The sequence below is a fragment of the Leptodactylus fuscus genome, chromosome 2, assembly GCF_031893055.1.
Source record: "Leptodactylus fuscus isolate aLepFus1 chromosome 2, aLepFus1.hap2, whole genome shotgun sequence".
In the NCBI taxonomy this organism is placed as follows: domain Eukaryota; kingdom Metazoa; phylum Chordata; class Amphibia; order Anura; family Leptodactylidae; genus Leptodactylus; species Leptodactylus fuscus.
This window is the reverse complement of record NC_134266.1, coordinates 175,895,649-175,916,647: the sequence shown is the minus strand read 5'-3', so window position 1 is coordinate 175,916,647 and position 20,999 is coordinate 175,895,649. Positions and strand designations below refer to the sequence as shown.

General features: G+C 40.2%; 2 protein-coding genes across 3 annotated transcripts in view; both read right to left on the bottom strand.

The window, feature by feature from the left end:
* Positions 1-20,999, bottom strand: part of INPP4A (inositol polyphosphate-4-phosphatase type I A) — a 528,838-nt gene that overhangs the window by 247,893 nt on the left and 259,946 nt on the right. The window lies entirely within an intron of this gene.
* The window catches only part of UBE3A (ubiquitin protein ligase E3A), a 40,147-nt gene continuing 26,217 nt past the window's right edge, over positions 7,070-20,999 (bottom strand). For both annotated transcript variants that reach the window (XM_075265166.1, XM_075265167.1), the window contains exons 5-11: positions 17,196-17,340; positions 15,027-15,232; positions 13,674-13,838; positions 10,885-11,040; positions 10,714-10,787; positions 9,130-9,273; positions 7,070-8,701 (exon numbers count right to left, since the gene is read on the bottom strand). In XM_075265166.1, coding sequence (XP_075121267.1) covers positions 8,581-8,701; positions 9,130-9,273; positions 10,714-10,787; positions 10,885-11,040; positions 13,674-13,838; positions 15,027-15,232; positions 17,196-17,340 — 1,011 coding nt within the window. In that variant the 3' untranslated portion in view covers positions 7,070-8,580. The remainder of the gene's footprint in view (positions 8,702-9,129; positions 9,274-10,713; positions 10,788-10,884; positions 11,041-13,673; positions 13,839-15,026; positions 15,233-17,195; positions 17,341-20,999) is intronic.

The window sequence follows — 20,999 nt, the reverse complement described above, 5'->3', positions numbered from 1 at the left end:
GTCAGCACCTTTGGACCTTTAAAAGCAATAGTAATGCAATTCTGGCTATTTCACAATGATTCATGTGATGTTCCTGTTAAAATGCCCTGCGCTGTATGAAAATAGGGTACTTGGAGTCATCGTGGAGTCAGCAATGTAAACATACCAGGTCCACAGTGATTGACATGCCCTTGCCATGGTCATTGCGAGCGTAGATGTCATTGTGAACTGGGTGTGTATAGATTGCGGCCTCCAAAGTCCAGGCTGTATGCGCTTCTTTGCACATCTCTTCTGTCTGCTTGAGGACAATACGATGCCTTAATCTTTGTAAAAACATTACACTGCCTCCTATGTTTATTAGAATATATGCAATAAAACACACATGCTTTGCTAAGGGGGCGTTCACACTACCGTCTGTGTCCGACAGGTAGTGTCCGCTCCTAGTGTCCATTCAAAATCTGGCACGGACATTAGCAGCGGACACTAGCTGTGTCCGTGACACTTGTCATTCATTTAAATGGAGATCGGTTGCGTTCTTTTGCACTCCGTGCCCTTCCTTCACTGTCCGCATGTAAAGATGTCCGACTTTTCAAGCGGACAGAAAAACCTGACATGTAGGGCTTTTCTGTCCGCTTGAAAAGTCGGACATCTTTACAAGCGGACAGTGAAGGAAGGGCACGGAGTGCAAAAGAATGCACCCAATCGCCATTTAAATGAATGACAAGTGTCACGGACACAGCTAGTGTCCACTCCTAATGTCCGTGCCAGACTTTGAACGGACACTAGGAGCGGACACTACCTGTCGGACACTGACGAGAGTGTGAACGCTCCCTAATCTATCTTTATCTAACTCCTGTGGTCAGGACTGACTGCAGCGGTTCTTCCATTTATTAGACTTGTACTAATGGCAGTATATCAATGTATTCAGTATTGTGCCAGTAGAGGAAGTCTGTAGATCTGTACTGTCAAACCTCAGTATTCCACAAAAGAGTATGAGCAGTAGTCTGGGAATCTTCTAAGGGTCATTTCACACACGAGTTTTTTGGCAGCGGATTTTGACGCGGAATCCGCCTCAAAATCTGCTGCCAAAAGCGGCTCCCATTGACTTCAATTGGAGTCGCTCGCTTCTTTTTTTCCGCTAGCTAGTAACCCTTAAAGGGGTTATGTCATGAAAATTATTTATCCCATATCTAGAGAATATGGGTTAAATTGCTTTTTGTAGGGTCTGAGCACTGAGACACCCACCCATCCCAAGAATGGAGGAAGTTTTACCCCTGTTGTGAGTGTAGCGGTTGGCTCAGAATTTGCAGTCACTTCAATGGGAGCACTGAAAATAGCTGAGGTACGAAATTCAGCTATCTCTGGCACTCCCACTGAAGTGAAATGAGCAGGGTTGTATATTCTGCATCCACCACTACTTTTACAAAGGGCATGAAACATTCATTATTGAAATTTGTGAGGGCACCAACTAATAGCAAATTTATGCCTATGGATAAGTAACAAATCATTTTAGTGACACAATCCCTCTAAGGCTAAGACCAGATGAATAGATAGGAAAAGTTATGCAGTTTGTATTTTCACTAGCTTTTCTTCTGCAGATTGCATTTCCACCTCCCCCACATATAAGTTTATTAGGAAAACACAATGGGGAAGATTTACTAACACTATGTAAAAGTTAGACATTGCTTACTTAGACTAGATGGTCTTAAATGGGCTCTATCATTAGGAAAAGTCATTTTTAACTAAGCACATCCTTGCATAGTCTTTAGAAAGTCTACTCCACGTGTACCTTTTGTATATAAATCGTCTCAGTGGTTTTTGAGTGAGCCCGCTTTTATTCACATGCTATTTAGCCTCTTGGTGCACCCCAGAAGTCTCATCGTGCACCCTCTGCCTATTCTTTCCCATGTATGTGTACAGCACAGGCTGCTGCTGCTGACTTCCTGCTTCCTGCTCACACACACAGATAGGAAAGAATAGCAGAGATGAGTACTTCGGGGAACTTCCTGTGCTGGCTGGAGGCTAATTAGCATATGAATAAAAACGGACTCATTCAAAAATCACTGAGGCAATTTACATACTAAAGGTAGGTGTGGAATAGTCTTTTTGGTCAAGTCAGAAAAGTGTAAAAAAAAAAATAAAACACTTGATAAATGTGAAACACAGCATGCTAGACAGCTTCTTGTGTGAATTACGCTAGAATTCTGGCAGCAATTTTTTATTACCTGCAAATTAGGCTTGAGCATAAACATTATTTCATACCACACAGTTTTTTTTTCCCCACTTCCCAGTTCCACAACTTGTGGTCTCAGCCTAAAGGAATGTTCACACAGCGGAATCTGCTGCTGATTTAGAGGTGTTTTCCACCCCAAAAATTAGTGGTAGGTTCAGCCCTAATTCACTTAACATTTGCTATGACTACTTCAAGTTATCTCAGGATAAATCTTCAATTTACAAAGCAAACCACATAGCGCATGTGAACTTAATACCTTTCACTATTTATGTACTAGTAGCTTGAGATACAACTGACTGGATAATAAATTATTTTCCTGACATGAATTCTTTTCCCTTCTTTTGGGTAAAGTTTATGAATAATAAACCAAAGATTGAAGATGACCTTTTACCACCTCCATCAGCTCAGGTCCTTTACATAGGGGCCGGTCCACTGATTCTGGCTCAAAATCAGCTTCCAGTATTCCTGAGCAATAGGTTCTGTTAGTTTTGGTGCCTGCTATGTTTATTAGGTTTCTAGTGTCAGACAGGGGGTGTGATCAGAGGCAGTCAGTGTCAGAGCTCAGAATCACACCCTTTGTTTGCTCCTGCCTGACACCGCCCTCCTGACAGTACACAGCCTAAATACCATATCAGACACCAAAAGCAACAGCAATGAGTGTTCTGCAATGGTTTGTGATAGAGGAACTGATTACGGAGTATCGGAGCTGATTACAAGTCCTCTTTAAGTAAAGAATATACACACATACAATAATTTTGTGAATAGAGCTCCTGTGGAAGGAGTATAAAGTACTTTTCCAGGGATGTAGCTATAGGCGGTGCTGAGGTAGGTGTGCTACCAGGCCCTGGAGCTCGAAGAAGGTTCTGCAGCACAAGAGGACACCAGTATTATAAATAACACATGGTATGTGGGGGACCCTTTTTTTTTTTCTTTTTTTTTGGTAATGGGGCCCAGGAGCTTCAAGTTACACCTCTTTTTTCCCCACAGAGGACCACTACTGATCAGCTATCTCCGGAAGTCCCATTAAGATGAGAGGAGTTCACAAAAAAGATGTGCATGTCTATCATTCATTTATTCACTTATGTTTAATGCAAAGTGGGCCCCAAATGCTGACATACCAATAATAGTGTCATATTTGGGCAAGTCATAAGACAGTGCAGCACTCCCAGAATTAATAGGGTCTTAAAAGATCAAGAGAACAAAATATATTCATAAACATAGCTAGATATTATAGATATACAGTATGTAGTTATGAAATAATAGTGCTATAGCAGGGAGAATTATTACCATGACAAGAACAATTATTGAACAAAATACATGACACAAAGACCGCTAGTACCAATAATACCCCCATACAAGGCTCACATAGTACACTACCTCCACCCCATGAATACCTCCTTTACCACTACAGTGACCTAATGACCATAGCAGTGCACTACAGTAAAAATGTTATCTTTTGTACCCCAGAGTATTAGCAACAGCAAAGTTCTATCTTATGAGATCAATTATAATAGTGATTTAATAATATTGCCTGCCTCCAAAACGAATAACAAATAACCACCTTTGTACTGCCTAGTAGAGTTTTAGGACTCCCTCATCAGTCATTATGCTCCCACCTTATAAATTGTCCCCATTTGTAAATAATAGTCCACCTTTACAAATAAATAGGTCAACATAAATAAATCCCACCCTATAGTCACCGCTTATAACTAGTGCCTCTTTATAAATGACAGTGCTCCATTATAAATAGTCCCACTTGTCAGTCATTGCTTATATAGAATACCCATCCATACAAATAATAGCCCCCCTTTAAATAATAGTTCCCCCGCCCTTATGAATAACAGATTCTCTTCAGAACTAAGTGCTGCGTTATCAGTAATAGCCCACCTTTATCTTTTTAGAAAATAATCTATCTAATATTCTCATGAATGGAACAGCCAAAGACTCCAGTATAGGTGCATGCTCAGCATGGCAATACAGATAGAAGTATACCTATATATAAGATGTAAGTAATATATGAGCTCCTCCGATCTGAGTCATCCTTGGTTTACGAATACCAATAAACTCAATCCAAAGACTGGAAAAAGCCTTGATGCCAGGAAAGGAATAGTAGTATTGAAACCATTAAATAAGGTTTGTGTGGAAGTATTTTAATAAGAAGCAAATGAACAATATTAAATAAACTGGGAGGGAAGACCAAAAGAAATACCATAAAATCTTATTTTACTGAAATTGTTGAAGCTTGAACCAGCAGATGTGGTTGGAAAATAAATATTAAGTGAACGTATACTACACGGTCTACCAATAAGTATTTGACATCCATGCAAATGAAGATTTCTGCGGTCGTGATGTACGTCACGCCTTCCGCTGTTAAATAGGAAACAGCATTGGCATTAGTCGCATGCAAGATGCCACAAAGTGCAGAGTTGTCCAATTTCGAAAAAGGGGTAATTTTGGGGTCGCCACAGAAATGGTCAATCCTTAAACGACAAAGCAAGCGAACTGAATTACCCAAAACCGACAGTGGCCTATGTGATTATGAAGTGGCATGTGCCCCGAATCGGCAGACCCCTGAAACTGGGAGATAGAGACCGACAAGTGCTCGCCAGAGAGACCGCACCCAACCGATGGCTCACATACACCAGGAGTTTCATCAGGTATCCAGGAGTATTGTGTCCATCAATACCATCCGTAAGGAAACAGCTGCTGGTTCTACCAACTATTGTTATGCAGCAATGTTGTTATTTTTTTCATATCACCTGTGTCCAAATACTTACTGGTAGACAGTGTATTACTATGATAAACATCACTCTGATACGTGTCTATTTTATGTAGTACAGGCTTTTATTTATAGGAAATAGATTACATATAATTACCCTACATGTGGTTTCGAAGACTAAATTTTTTTATTTTTTTTTGTCTGGTAAGTCTGGCTGTCATTGGTAGCTGGCTTCCTGCTCCTGCAAACACATGCAGTCAGCAAGTAGTAATATGCGTTTATAGCTCAGACTATTTTCAGCAATGCCTTAATATTAATACTTAACTGATGTGCTTAGTAACATAAGGTCAACAAAAGGGTTTGGGTCAGACACAAAATGTCACAGCCCTTGGACTTTAACTCTACACTATCTTTAACCACTTCCAGACTGCCCATAGACCACATATGCTGGGCTCAGGTCACTCTGAACCCTGCAAAGACAAATAATAAATAAATATGTCTTTGCAGGGCTAAGCAGCTGCACAAGAATAAGCAGAATTACAACCCAATATACAGTTGCAACCATGTGTCAAGACTGACAGTTTAGTTTTCACAAAGTTTTCTGTTTCATCGCTTTTAGCCAATATTTGGTATACTTGAGTATATGTATAAGTTTTAAACTTTTGACAAATCCAGCTCGTGCAAAGACTCAATACTTACAGCGTTGACATTTTTTCAAAACTTCTGCCATTTGCCTTGGCACGCTGGATATAAATGTCTGGGCCAAGTCCTGACAAATGGCAACCCATTCTTTGACTTTATCACAATTTCTGTGTTTTTGTTTGCATTTGTCCATTGGGCTTTGTAGGACCAACCACCAGTTCTCAATTCAATTGAGATCTGGAGAATTTCCTTGCCATGAACCCATAATTTTAATGTTTTAACTATCACTTTTACTTTGTGACATGGGGCTCATCATACTGGAAAAGGAATAAGAAAAAATTGCTCCTGGATTGCTGTGAGAAGTTGCTATTGGCAATATGCTACATGACTGCCATGACGCGGATGGCATTAGAAATACATATCACTCTTCTTAGAAAGAACATGGTTTCTGGAGTATAAGTCATTTTCTCTGCTCATTCAGCCCTTTTGATGAATTAGTAGGGTAGTTTCTATTGCAAAGTCCACCACAATTGGGGAAGAGAAATAAATAATGGGGTCCTTTGGGTGGCAATGGTATATGTTGTATAACTTATCCAGCAGAAGCTGCAACAGCATTAACAGGTGTCTACATAGGTTGACAACCAACAAATTGGACCCCAAATACTGTCCGGAGAACACCGGGAAAATGTGCAAACACTTGCTGGTAGGCTTATTGTGTCTGTAGGGATGAAAATAACAGTTTATGTGGGGTGATGTGCTGCTAACAATATACAGTAGGTTTGAGAGAGAAAACAGCAAGATAAAGGGCAATTGTAAATGAAAGAGTGGCAACTGACTTTTTACTGTAAATCATTGATCAACACTTGTTAAAGGGGCTCTATCATTGGCAAAAGTCATTTTTAACTAATCACATCCTTGCATAGGCTTTAGAAAGGCTATTTCACACCTACCTTTTGTATGTAAATCGCCTCAGTAGTGTTTGAATAAGTCAGTTTTTATTCATATGCTACTTAGACTCCAGCGTGCACAGGAAGTTGTCAGCCAGCTCTCCTCTCCTGCTGTGTGCGAGAGCAGGGAGGAAGCAGCAGTCTGTGCTGTATATACAAAAAACAGTGCAGGAAGAGACATCCGGGGTGCACGGAGAAGCTAATTAGCATATGAATAAAAACAGACTTATTCAAAATCTACTGAGGCAATTTACATACTAAAGGTAGGTGTAGAATAGCCTTTCTAAAGGCAATGCAAGGATGTGATTAGTTAAAAATCACTTTTTCCATGAAAGAGCCCCTTAAGGGGGAAAATCATTTGTACATGTTACACGACCCCGAACTGTTCCAAATGGTTACAATAAGAGCAGGGGTAAGGTTACAGTTTTTGCTTTGATCCTGCCTTCTGAGCCTTCTCATTTTATACAGAAGGTAAAAATAATGATGTTCAAGCAATTACATAATAAAGTACTCGAACATGCACAAATAGATTTCTGAAAGATATGCCAATTATAGTATTGGTTAAAAATGGATAATCCCTTTATTTCAGATTGCAACATGAGAAGTCAACAATACACACGCAGAAGTCCAGGAAAGAGAAACAAATACATTTGGGTATAGTATATGGATGTTCCCTACAAATAAAAATCAAATTGGGGGGATGTAGGAGAAAAAAAAAAAAAAAAGTAAAGCTGTATACATTAGAGATGAGCGATTACTGTTCGGATCAGCCGATCCGAACAGCACGCTCCATAGAAATGAATGGATGCACCTGGTACTTCCGCTTTGACGTCGGCCGGCCGTTTAACCCCCCGCGTGCCGGCTACGTCCATTCATTTCTATGCGAGCATGCTGTTCGGATCGGCTGATCCGAACAGTACTCGCTCATCTCTAGTATACATCGCTTTTGGATTCTGGCTGGAACAGGTGGTTTTGTTTCATTTCAGCAAGATGTTCATTTCCATCTTATCATATATAGAAACTGCCGATGTGCCTGGGTATGGGAAATCGAACCAATAAGAAAGAAACTAAATGTACAGGGAAGACTTTGGATTGTCTATTTAAAAGGTTTATTCAATATGCAATTCATACTCTTCATGTAAGTGCACTTTCACAAGCTTATCTTTTGTTTAGGATGCAAATCTTCACTTTGATTTTTCTCCCCTCAAGAGACCCACCATCTACCATATATAATTTGGCTGAAAATGCACTTGTCAGTAAACACAAGTCAAAAAGAAGATGTAAAACAGCGCTAAATTCTACTCCCTCTCACAGACCCAGATAAAAGATTTCCTAATGAAACACAGTAATACCTTACAAGACGTGAAGACGACAAATTGTGAAATTATTTTTTTTTTGTATCTTTAATTTTGTATATTGTTTTGTGCTGTGGCTAAAGTAAAAGTTGCAAGGCTGTAGTATAACATTCCAAGTACTCCCTTCCATCTTTATTGACTACATTATTTTTTTTTTCCATCACAGAAACTGTTTGGGGCTAGAACAGCAGCAATTGCATCACACTGTTTCCATTAATTCAAGTTTTATAAGCAAAAATGTAAAAAAAAAAAAAAAAAAAAAAAGGTAAAAGACATAAAAAGAAAAAATACAGTTCCTGATTTAGTAGGTGCAGGACAAACTGAAGCGGTAGCTTGAAAGTCTTGAAATTCTGGTAAATGATAGCATATTTCATGAGAGTATCGGTCGTCAAAGACTCAAGTAGGCTCAACTTCAAGCAGTATTTAACACAAGCAAAAGTGATTTAACCCTTAAAATAAATATTTAGGAAAACCTCTCTGTACATACATGTGAAAGATTGTACAACACTTTCACGCTAGGGAAGGGAGAAAGACTTTGTTCATATAAGCAGCAGAAATCTGCTGTTCCAGCCCAATGCCCCAGTGTAGGAGGGAGGCACACATACAGTTGACTACATGTAGCTGACTATCTTATGGCCTTTGTGGACAGGGACGTCAGTATTACTGATTGTTATCCCTTTGTTAAGCTTCCTTTGCCTTTTCATTTTACAGCATGCCGAATCCCTTGGCATATGTGATAGCCTTTAATAATCTCTCTTTCAGCTTTTCTTTGCTGGAGTACTCCGGAAGTAAAAGGACATTAAAGCATGTATGAGATGTTGGTAACCTGTAAGGAAACATACAGAAGGAGGTTAAGGAAACAGTTGTCACAATGTCTGTTATAAGGAGTGTCTATCTGATGTACCCTTCTAAAATCTGTTGCGTTAAATAAGAAACCTAGTGAAGCTCCATCTCAACACATTATTTTAATCTACCTTCTAGGTGCCCATTTGTACTTTAAGAGCCAAACTCCAGATAGGTCCTATTCCTGTCAATTTTGTGTCCTGGCCACACTGAAAAAAATGAATGGGACTGTACAGGAGGCACACAAATGTCAGCCATGTGCCGTTGTGCCCTTCAATCATAGCCCGTGTATATGCATACAGTTGTGTACATGTAGCTTATTTCGACGATCCTCAACTATTATAGTACATTTCAGGTGCACTAACTTGAAGGCTGAATCAATCACTTCAAAAAAGGGTATGAATGGCTTACCGGTCTGTGTCAGGGCCATTTTTGGCTATAATCATCTTTAGTTTTCCTAGTCCACCCACGGGTGCTCTATCTGTGCCAGTTGTAAACTGTAAGAACAATCTTTTTTGCTCATCGGTAAATGAGTGTACTATATCCCAGAACTCCCTGAAAAGAAAAAACAATGGCAATGTCAACATATTCTTTGGGATGAACATTTGACTAAAATTGACAAACTTTCCCCCCCCCCACTTCTATGGGAGTTAAGGAAACTGTGTAGCTCAAAGAGAGAGGTTAATTTTAGAAATGGGTACCCGCCTCTATCAGATAATTATGGCATATCCTGTAGGTTTTTAAACCATTAACCCTATATTGGGCCATCTTAATGATGAGATTTTTTTTTTCTATTTTTCAACACAGTTTTTGCACTGGCAAAGCTGAATGAAGGCTTGGAAGAATCTTTATTGCCACTATCTTGGGGTATATATAATGTATTTAACTGTTATATTTTTTTGAAGGGGGGCACCAATTTCACCATTTTTTAAGAGGATTTTGTTTTATTTCATTACATTTCCTTGAATTTGATTTAAAGAGACATTCCCATCTCAAGGATCCTAGTTACACTGTTAGCTTATGTAAATTAAAAAAGTTTCCTAAAGACATTGTTTTGGCAATGCTCCTTTCTTTGCCTGCTATGTGAAATTATTCCTCCAATTGTTTACACAGTGTTTCCTATATCTGATAACACAGGAATCGAGAAGGAGCTCTGGGGGGGCTGAGTTCTCTCCTTACTCTGCTGTTTGGACAATGAGTTCAGCTAATTGCAGTTTGCTGATAAATGATCGAAAAGTGTTTGGGCTAGTTCACACGGGGGCAAGGAGGCGGATTTTGACAGCGGATTCCGCCTCCATACAATGGTGGTCTATGGAGAACACTAGCGTTCTTTTTTCTGCTAGCGGCATGTTGCCGATAGCGGAAAAAAGAAGCGAACTGCCCTTTCTTCAGGCGGAAGCCTCCGGTTTCGGCCCATTCATTTGAGCCGACTCCGGAGGGGGAAGCCACGACTGTGACGGTCGTGGCAGGCTGGTTTTGACCAGAGAGTGACACGGCTCCCCGCGTCACTCCCGATGCCAAAATGCACGCCACCTGCCCCGTGTGAATTAGCCCTTATTATCTGTGATCTAGTGAGGTACTTCATAGTGTCCTGTCTATCAAACAGTCAAAGTAGCCCACCAGTTTATTGAAGAATACAGGAAGTGAGGAGGAGAGTCAGAACGGACAGCTGATGAGAAGGCGAGATGGGAAAATCCCTTTAACTTTTGAGCTTCCTCAACAGACTAAGAATCTGCAACCCTTTTATTGCTTCTATAGTAAAACAATGGCCCATGGGCAGATGGATTGGCATAGGGAGGCCCCTCTCTCAAGTCAAACTCCTTAAATGCTGCAGTTGCTGAAAGAGGAACCTTCTATGAAGTCAGGAAAGCAGAGTGTGTCAAAAAAAATGCTAAAGTAGCACGAAGGCTGCAATAAAGTAAATGGCTGTTCACTTTATTCCATAGACTATGCATTACAATCATTGGTCACTTCACCTTAATCCCATCTCCTTACCTAATAATGTGAGAATCTCTGGTGTAGCCTCCATCATATTCTGTTGTCTCCTTAAGAGCTTGAAAGTCTAAGTTCTGTGGAGAAAACACTGGAATAAGCAAATGCTCTGGCAAGGAATAAGTGGTAAGATGTGCTGTGTGACAAAGGACAAGAGAGAAAGAAATCACTTACCCTACTTCCACAGATGAGCAATTCAATTTCCTCCGGCCTAAACAGATATTTGAGTGGGGATTCATTGGTGACCATGTGAAATCCCCTTCTGAAAGCCTTAAACTGCTTCTCTACTGACTTGTTTAAAATGTAATCTGTATAGAGACTGACAAACTCCTGGAATACCAAAAAACACAGAAGACATTTCAGAAACAGGCAGAACATAAGACATTTCACTATATATAAAACAGTACATTTGACAAACCAATCCCCCAGTGAACACTGGTACATTCTGTTCAGTGAGATTCATTGACATTATACAAGTGAGTGCAAAGGGGAAAATAAAATACATACATATACAATTCCCCTTCCCCCACTCCAAAAATATGTTTTAAAAGTCCTGCCACTATGTAGTGAAATGTTGCTCAATAAGCTACTGACAAATGTACCTTGCACCCTCAGTGAGAACTACAGAGCAAGGTGCAAGCAAAACAGGTGGATAATCTCAAGAAAAGAAAAAAAAAAATTGAGCACTTATTGGGGTAGGCTTTTTGCAGGCTGATTGAGGTGGAATCCACCTCAAAAACACCTCCCATTAATTTCAAAGGGAGTTAATAGATTTTTTTCCTCTAGCTGACATGACCTATGTTCAGGCGAATTCCAGCTTGAAAAACTCATTGAAATCAATTGGAAGCGGAAAAAACGCAATGCGGTTTTAGTCGCGTTATTTGATGCATCTTGTTTTTCTTTGCAATATCTACATCATAAACCGCAAGAGTTTTGTTTTTTTTTGAAGGGAAGTTCCCAGTATGATACAGTATGATTGAGGGGGAAAAAAAACACAGCAAAAACCACGACAAAAAAAAAAAAAAAACGCATCAAAACATTTTCTAATTTCTGGAGCAGATTTTTTCGGTCTGCAAAAAACTGTTAACATACCCTTAAAAGGTGCGACATCAACAAAGCACGTCACCAGCAACATTGTGCATGATTTGTAAGATGCATAGCAAACTCAGATACCCTTTAAATGTATACCTTAGGACAGTGATGGCGAACCTTTGTGAGACAGAGTGCCCAAACTGCAACCCAAAAGCCACTAAAACATTGCAAAGTGCCAACAGGTCAATTTAACCTTAATACTGTGCGGATCCACAAGTGCAGACAATTATGGACCCACAAAATACAGTCGTGTGAATGGAGCTTTACAGAGCTTTCAATTATAGAAACTATTTTGTACCGTATTTGGTATAATTTTGAACAATTAATGTTCACTATTTACATCGCACAGATCAGTTTTATAGTGATCATGCAATGTTATTATGACCTATAATAATATCACGTCTGCTATATAACCGATATTGTCTGATATAAATAGAGAAGGGCCCCCACTCATTACAATCTGCTCCACAGTGGCCCCCACACGGTATGATCTGTGCCACAGATGGGTGCCCAAAGAGAGGGCAGAGTGCCACCTCTGGCACCCATGCCATAGGTTCGCCATCATGGCCTTAGGAGCAGATACGTAGAAATTAGTATCCAGTTACAACACTCTAAAATCCCCCTGCCCATCTGTTTACATACTGCGTTATTTCTTCTGTAAAAAAAACATACAGTCAAAAGTACAGACTCTTCAGTTTTTATTTTGCTAACCTCAATGAGAACAATGCCTTTTGTATACATCATCAGGTAAACTTTAATGTACACTATTCTGATCCTATAAAGGTTCACAACAACAGACAGGAACAGCACTGTGAACCTATTTATACAAAACATCCCAAATAGTAAGAATCCAGGAACAGCTGTTGGGCAAACTGACGTCTACTCAGATCTATCCATCCCTTGCAACCAGGCTACATAACCAACATACAAGTAACCCCTTGTTCACATCTGCGTTTGATAATCCGTTCGGGGAGTCTGCATGGGGACCTCCCCGAGCGGACTACCGAACGCATTTGCAAGTGGTGTGCAGAGAAAGCACACGGACCTCATAGACTATAATGGGGTCCATGTGCTTCCCGCGTGCTGCCTGCATGAATCATGCGAACAGGAAAGTAGATTGTGAACTACTTTCCCGTCCACATGTTCCCTGCGGAGATCTGGCGGCAAGCACATGGACCCCATTATAGTCTATGGGGATCCGTGTGCTTTCTCTGCACACCGCTTGCAAATGCGTTCGGTATTCTGTTCGGGGGTCCCCATGTGGACCCCCCTGAACGGAATACCAACGCAGATGTGAAAGAGGGGTAAGAGTCTAGTTTCATTTTACCAAAATAAATGATATATTTAATTTTTGTGTTATGAAGTAGGCCTCTGCTCACATTGGTGCTAATTGTTGTTCTGCTCAGTCACAGGGAACATGGGTCTAGGACTTAAGAAACAGTGTGGCACCCAACTGATTCCACTGACTAAATTTGTATGTGTTCCATACTCAGCGGACATCTGCCGTTTGGGGTTAGGAGGCTGGGCGCAGGTTGTCAGAGAAATGGACAAAGTGAACTGCAGAAAACAGCAAAGTGGAATAATGGAATATATTTCAGATAATCCCAAATGCACCTCCTGCACTGACAAGCTGACTCACTAAAGTGGCAAACTGTGCAAAAGAAACAATATGGCGAGTCCGTACACAGCAGCCATTTTCCCTCGTGAGATCATCATTTAGTAGCTTGGTAATTGTTCTCCATAAGCCCTATTAGGGCATATACAACGGGTTGTCTATTAGTAATATTTGCATTCCCACAAAACAAGAAAAATAGTTGTGTTCCTTATAAATCTGAGTGTCAACTGTGTAACCTACTACCAATCATCATTACCTTCCTGTTCTCATTTGTAATGGGGATTTTGTCTCCATTCTCCTTTAAGTCATACATAAGAGGATTCCCAAAAAGATCAGTCTGAGATATCTGATACGTCATCATCATGTCTTCTTCAACGTTGCCTTCATACGCCAAAAGATCTTTTAAACTTTGGTACAGAACCTGCAAGACATGTTTTTTTTATTACACAAAGTCAAAGCTTGAAGGAAATATGATAATTTACTGAAACTAATCCTCAGCTCCAGCAGATTACTACATTCTCCTTACAGCAAGCAAGAAACCGCATATTTCATTAAAGAGTCTCAACTCCAAACTCAATTTGTATTTTATGGTGGAAAAACCCTCTAAAAATAGAATCAACACTTAAGAAACAAATAGTTATTCCTTAAAGGAAGACTATCCGGAACAAACTTGATGTGAAATAACACAACCATGTAGAGCCATTCAAGCTGAGAATATTAGTTCCGTTGTTATACTGAAAAGATGGTTGAACATTGAGGATACATTTATTTATTCCTCTTTCTTATATAGCACCAAAATATGTTGCAGCATTTTACAGACATTGTTGGTCACTGTCCCATATAGGGCTCACAATCTACAGTCCCAATCATAGTGTCTTTGGGATGTCACATTTTCTGAAATATGCTACTGAGGTTGGACGTGCTACTTATGGGGTTACTACTTGTAGGGTTACACTGGCCACATGTGCCCCACAACTCCCAGAGCTACATAACCACTGTTTTTTGGCTGTGACCATTCACATCAATGTGATTAAAAGAAAATCCAGTTGTGCTCACGCACCTCACTCTTGTAGTCCTCAGCCTGAAGACCGTGTATTTTTTTTCTGTGAACATTCAGTCCAGTCTCCTGAAATGTTCCTGAAAGAAGCGCTGTACAGCACTTTTACTGGAAAGGAGACTGTGTTTGTAGATAGAAACGGGGTGATTTCAAGAGCAAGATGTGCAGGCATGGAAGACATTTGTAAAAATGTAGGCAGTCATAGGCAGTGGAAGGTGGAGGTTTGGCGCTGGTAGACATGGCACTTCACTGGCATATATAATAAAAAAAAAAAAAAAAGGGTGCACTCTCTGCAGTTGACCAACTTTTTGTTCAGTGTGAATGGCCCACACAGTACTACAGAAATGGCCATGCTTTAAGGAACAAAAAATGAGAAATGCGTGCAAATGTCATTGAGCACAAAGCTCAATTTACTTATTTAATAACATATCTGCCCCTCATGGAATTGTTCACCGTAAAGTACACAAACACCAACTCCACTTCTACAGGCATCTTATGGAACAAAACACAGATAATCTCAGAAAGACACTAAAGTGATAAAACAAGACTTACAGGATGAGAATCAGCCAAATCACGAAACGTTCCTTTCTTCCCCATCAGCTTTCTATACACGACCATTGGAAAATGCACATCTAGAATGCAATTATTGTAAATTGCAAGGCCCAGTACAATTCCAATGAGAGTAAACTGCCCTTCAGTCTCAAATGAAGATGGATTGAACCAAAAGAGTCTTGTGGACTCATCGTAGGTAAACATGCCTGCAAGTGAAAAAGAACTTCGCTGAATATAACGTAGTGCAGAAAATTCTTGAAATCATAAGCATAAGACGACTAGATACTAAGAACCTACTGAACATTTCTCAATCCTACTGCAAAAAAGTACACATGAAGGAAATCCGTAACTTCTCCACAACCTATAGTGTATCGGAAATTTATGAGGTTAGTGCAACCTCTATTAGAAAAGACACGTTGCACTTTTCTAGAGTTCCTCGGAGCACTACTGGTCATTATGGACGGCTTTTCCTTTGTATGGAAAAAGGTATTTATCCCCCCAAAAAAAGACATTTACACATCATCATTGCAAGTCCTTGCCTTACTCTCCTATCATCCTATTGAAAGCTGGCGATAGCCACATCATCTCATAAAGCTGGTGAGGTTCAGAAGATCAAAACACAAATGAAAGCAATAGAAGTCATGTTTTACAACTCCTTCAAAAGTAAAATATTGACTTGCCATTTAGCAGTGTAAACAGACCATAAGGGTGGCCTTACATTAGTACAAAGGCCAAACTTGCAGATTTCAGAGAGAGCAGAGGGTCAGCTACAGTGTAAGCGGGTGACATGACCCTCATGACTGGGGGTGGTTGTGGGGAGGAAAGACCAATTTTGACATGCTTTATATTATCTTTCAATGACTGATAAAATGCTACCAGAGATGATGGGCAAAAGTTATTCCCTTCTCTCCATTGAGAGCACACGCATGCTCGCCTAAGCCTTCACGTGTCAGGGTTTCGAGTAATGTGTGTCAGCCAAATGAGTATTCAGCCCACATCTATCAAAGGTGTATGGCCATCTTTCCACAGAGTTTTCTTTATTTTTGACTAGAGCAATTTGGCACTATTTACTAAGCCATACAGACTATAAGCAACTAGCAAAAGATTAATGTTAAACAGATAAATGCAAAAGTACAACTTCATATTAACACAGTCAGCAATGGGAACTTAAGGCTAGTTTCACATAAGGATGCACAATTAATCTAATTCATTTGATTCATTCAATATTTCAAAGAATTTTCACCAGAATCATCAGTTGGTTAGCCCTGTTCCAGAGTCTAATATATTCTGTTTAGGTTGTCTCAGGCTTGGACTAGCCTACCATCACAGTTCCCCCACTATAATCTTGCACATACATGAAGTGTGGCCATATCATTCCACATACAGTGCTGTGCATGAGCCGGCCATAACGCTACAGTACTATAGGGGAGGACTATACTAGGAACATACTCAAACGCTGGATAATCAGCACATATGTAAGATTTTAGTGAAGGAGCAGTGGGCTATTATAGCAAGAAGCTGTTGGGTGGGCACTTCAGTCTGACACAGAGTCCTGATGGAAGAAACAATTCCATTGGTGGGATACAGGGCTTTCTCCTACTACAGCAAACATGGAGCCAGAATTTTTTCACTATAGTCAGGAGGTAGGAAGAGGAAACACAGATATATTTGACTCCTGCCCCCTATGCCAGCTCAATGAACTTTTTTAGTTTCTTTAAGCAAAAACATGTAAATCGAGAACTGCCATTAGGTTTAGAAATAAAATTGAGATTTTAGTTTTAAGCAAAAATCACTCGGCTCTAGGTTCACATCTGCAGAGGTTACTCAGATTTTCTATTCTGTCATAGTAGCTGGAAACAAAACACAAAGCTGGAGACAAGTCCATTACATGACAGACACCAATGGAGTTCAGCAGATACTATGTAATCTAATTGGGGCATTTGTTTCCAATATGGTGTATGTCATTTTACTGGGCAAGAAAAAGCAAAGCTTGTAGTACTTTTTCTTTTGAGATTCGATGGAATCTGAAGGTGGTTCCTATTAGAACCTCTGATGCAATGTGAATGTAGAAAAGTCATTTGACAATACAGTATAAAAACCAACCATATGTTAAGCTATAAGCACCATCAAAGTACTGGATAAAAATAGGCATAGTGCCCTTACACTCACCTATATCAGGGTTAAATATTTCCTCAACAACCAGTTGGAAAAATTCTTTGGAAACTCCTCCTTCATCTACTCCCTGCTCGCCCTCAAACTCCACATACAACTGCTTCTTTAGGTCTGCTGGGTTCTCCATAGCAATCATCTCTAGCTGAAAGGAGGGAACAGGAATTTTAGAGTATAAGTATAACCAAAAACATCTCATTTCACATTGTCATAGGTTGACGTGGTCCATACTTCAAATGAAACTGTCATAGCAACTGCTTTTTATCTATGGTAACTGAATGGTGTCAGTAAGTTTTACTGGAGATTGGATAATATCTTTAGAAATAAAACTATGAAGATCCTACTTTGATTCGCGATATACGACCTTAGATAAAGCGGTGATCCATACTTCCAGCTCTGGGAATATTGCCGTTCTTTGGTAAATGTTTGCACAGCTTCTGGTTCATTATTCCACACTGAGGAAGCTGCACCATTTTATTTTACAAGCCTACACTAGAGATGCGCCTAACTAGCACAAACCAAAGAAGCGGTTGTGATTCATAACCCCTGTACCTCACTACTATGGGTGCAAAAGATTTTCCCCTATAAGCACAGTCTGTATGTGAAGAAAGTATGTAGAAATATTAAAGGCAAGCAAAAGTAATCTTCAGATATTACAGGAGACCACAGCAAAAAAGGGGTGATCAAGTACAAAGAAAAAAGGAGGAAGGAGGAAGAAGAGCAAGTTGATAAATGGGATTGGGGGGGGGGATAGAAAAGATGGGGTTCTCTTTATATAATACAGAGAGCCTTTCTTTACCTGGAATGGAATAACAAAAAATGACAAACATTTGAGATGTGCTTGTCTCACACAAGGGACTCAAAATGCAGGGAGAGCTATGGAGTACGGGAGTTAGTGGCTGCAGAAGAGGTGCTCATCCCCAAAACTCACAAGGATAAGTTGTTGTATGGGCAACCAATTTACCAGTATCAGTATATTTTTGGCATGTGGGAGGAAACCCATACAAACAAAGGGAGAACATACAACGTCTTTGATCTGATTCAAAACCAGGACCCCAGCACTGATAACCAATAACCCACCGTGCTTTGTACCTGAAAGACTTGCTACTTGGTGTCTCCCTTTTAGCTAATTTGTAGTTCACTCCTTGTTAGTAACCAAAGTTTATCCATAGCAACATTAGATAAGCAAGACAAAATTACACTAAGTGGAGGAGGCAGTTCTCTTCTCTCTTCACAAATTAACACAGACAGGAGAGGTTGATTCTTCTCAGTCTCCACCTGTAGGTCTCCAAACTGTTGCTCTGTGCAAAGGACCAAAGTTCTGCAAATCTCACAGCTTACAATGTATAGACTTTTAATTACTTCTGGCTGCTTGTGTAATTACAGATGGGATAAAATTCACAAAGAAGAAAAAAAAAAAAAAGCTTCACTGACTGTGCTCAGATTGTTTTCCTGTGTTTTAGCTACTTGCCTGCAGATAGCCTGCATGTATCTGCCCTGCATTTGCAGTCCAGTGTTCTTGGATCTCCGTATATTATGAATCACTTGGACTTTTCTCAGCTATTTATTCGATATTGTACAGTTACTCTTGGCAGAATAACAGAACAGTATCAGTAATGGATAGAAGAGGGTGGCAGACTACTCGTTATTGTACCTGCCTTAGAAACAAATCGAAAATGTGCTGCAGCCATAATATACCGTATTTTTCGGACTATAAGACGCACTTTTTTTCCCTAAAATTTTGGGGGAAAAGAAGGGTGCGTCTTATAGTCTGAAGGTGGCGCCTGGCATCCGCTGTAATAGAGGCGGAAGCCGGCAAGTGACAGACGCCATTACAGGTGCCGGGGCCTGAGACATCGCTGCGCTCCTCTGCCTTGCATGAAGCCAGCAGCAGCTCCTCCGTCCCCCCGCTGCTGGCTTCATGAAGGGCAGAGAATCGTAGCGATGTCTCAGGCCCCGGCGTCTATCCCTCCCCGGCATCCGCCTCTCTAGTACAGCGGATGCCGGGTCAGTATCCGTGGCCGGTCCCCACCGGCCCCGTACCTGTAAAGTTGCAGGCCGGCTCCTGCGCGGCGATATCGCAGGAGCCGACCTGTCCGGGTGACAGCCGGGAGCCTAATGAGGCTCCCGGGTCTGTCACTGCTATATATTAGTATTGCGGCTGGTCTCTATGACCAGCCGCCGTAATACTAATAGACAGAATGTCCCATAGACGGCAATACAGTTGTATTGCCATCTATGGGACTTGCGATCAAGTGACCGCAGGTTCAAGCCCCCGGGGGGGAATAGTAAAAAAAAAAAAAAAAGCTTTAAAAATATGAAATAAATAAAAGTTCTAAATCACCTCCTGTTTTTTTTTTCAATACAAGGTGATCTAAGCAATAGATATCCCCCAAAATGGTATAACTAAAAAGTACAGCTGGCCCCGCAAAAAAAAACGCTCTATGCATCCCCGTACAGCTGCAGGGTCACCTGTCAATGTGGCCTTGCAGCTGTTGCAAAACTACAACTCCCATATATTAAATATTTTACCAGTTTTTGCTTCAAAAATTTTTTTCCCTATTTTCCTCCTCTAAAACCTGGTGCGTCTTATAGTCCAGTGCGTCTTATAGTCCGAAAAATACTAGCAGGGGAAAACTGACAGGACATCATGACTGAAAACTTATATTTATAGAACAGACTGCCCAGCAAGACCTGCACATATTTCTGCTTTTCTTGAAAACTCAGGTGCCTTTTAAAAGGAAATAAAAATCCAACTCCAGTAAAATCACCAAAACTTGTGATTTGGAAGTTAGCATTTTCCCACAACTGTTGCATACACATTTTATATACTATAAAAGAATAAAATACAGGTAGGGGAAAAAGTAGAACTTATAGGGCCCTGGAAAAAAGCCAGAAAGGGGCAGCATAAGTAATTTTAACTTGAGAAGCAACCATTTAGTATGTGGCATACTAGGTCCCCATAGTAGACCCACTACACAAATGCCTATGATCCTGAGATGGACAGAAGAAACTCCAGGTCTGTTCTTACATTCTCTATTCAATTACTGGGTTCTTCTATGCAAAGGTTAAATCTGCTTACAAATGAAGATTTTAAATCAATTTTCTACTATAAAAACTCTTGAATTTACCTTCTCATTATATTAACAACATAGGTTCTGTTAAGCATTATGCAGTTATGTATCACTGAAGCCGTTATCTGCAGCATTAAAGGTTAACCATGCTCATGTGTTCATATTACTAACTATTACTAACTAAAGTCCCTGATGCCTGCCAGGCTCCCTACAGTCAATGAGTAACAGGTAACATTGGGTAAAAGGAAGACTATGAAACCAAAGACAGAAATACCATCAATAATGAGGCTGAGATTAAATATTAATTTACTCTATTAGATTACACAAACCATTTTTATCTGGAACTATTTTTAAAAAATGTGCCTACATATCCCTGTTATCCCCTCTGCTATTCTATGGATTACCTCTCAGATCATCCATCTAAAGTGGGAAGCAGCGGTGAGAAGAAGCTGCTTTTACAGCACCAAGTGTTACTGGAGGTCTGCATAATAGCAGAAATCCGAAGATGTCTGTGTACAAGAGGATCTACACAGACTGGGACTGGGCTATGGGACGTATGAGACTACCAGCACTCAATTCATTTGGAGGATAGAACAAGTGTCTAATAACTATATCTGGACACAGGAACATTTGGAAAAAATCATCTTGTGAGTGGAAAAAAAAATAAAAAAAAAATGTTTAGGTAATAAAAAGGGGAAAAGCAGTGTGAAAAACCTGGACAGTATATTGC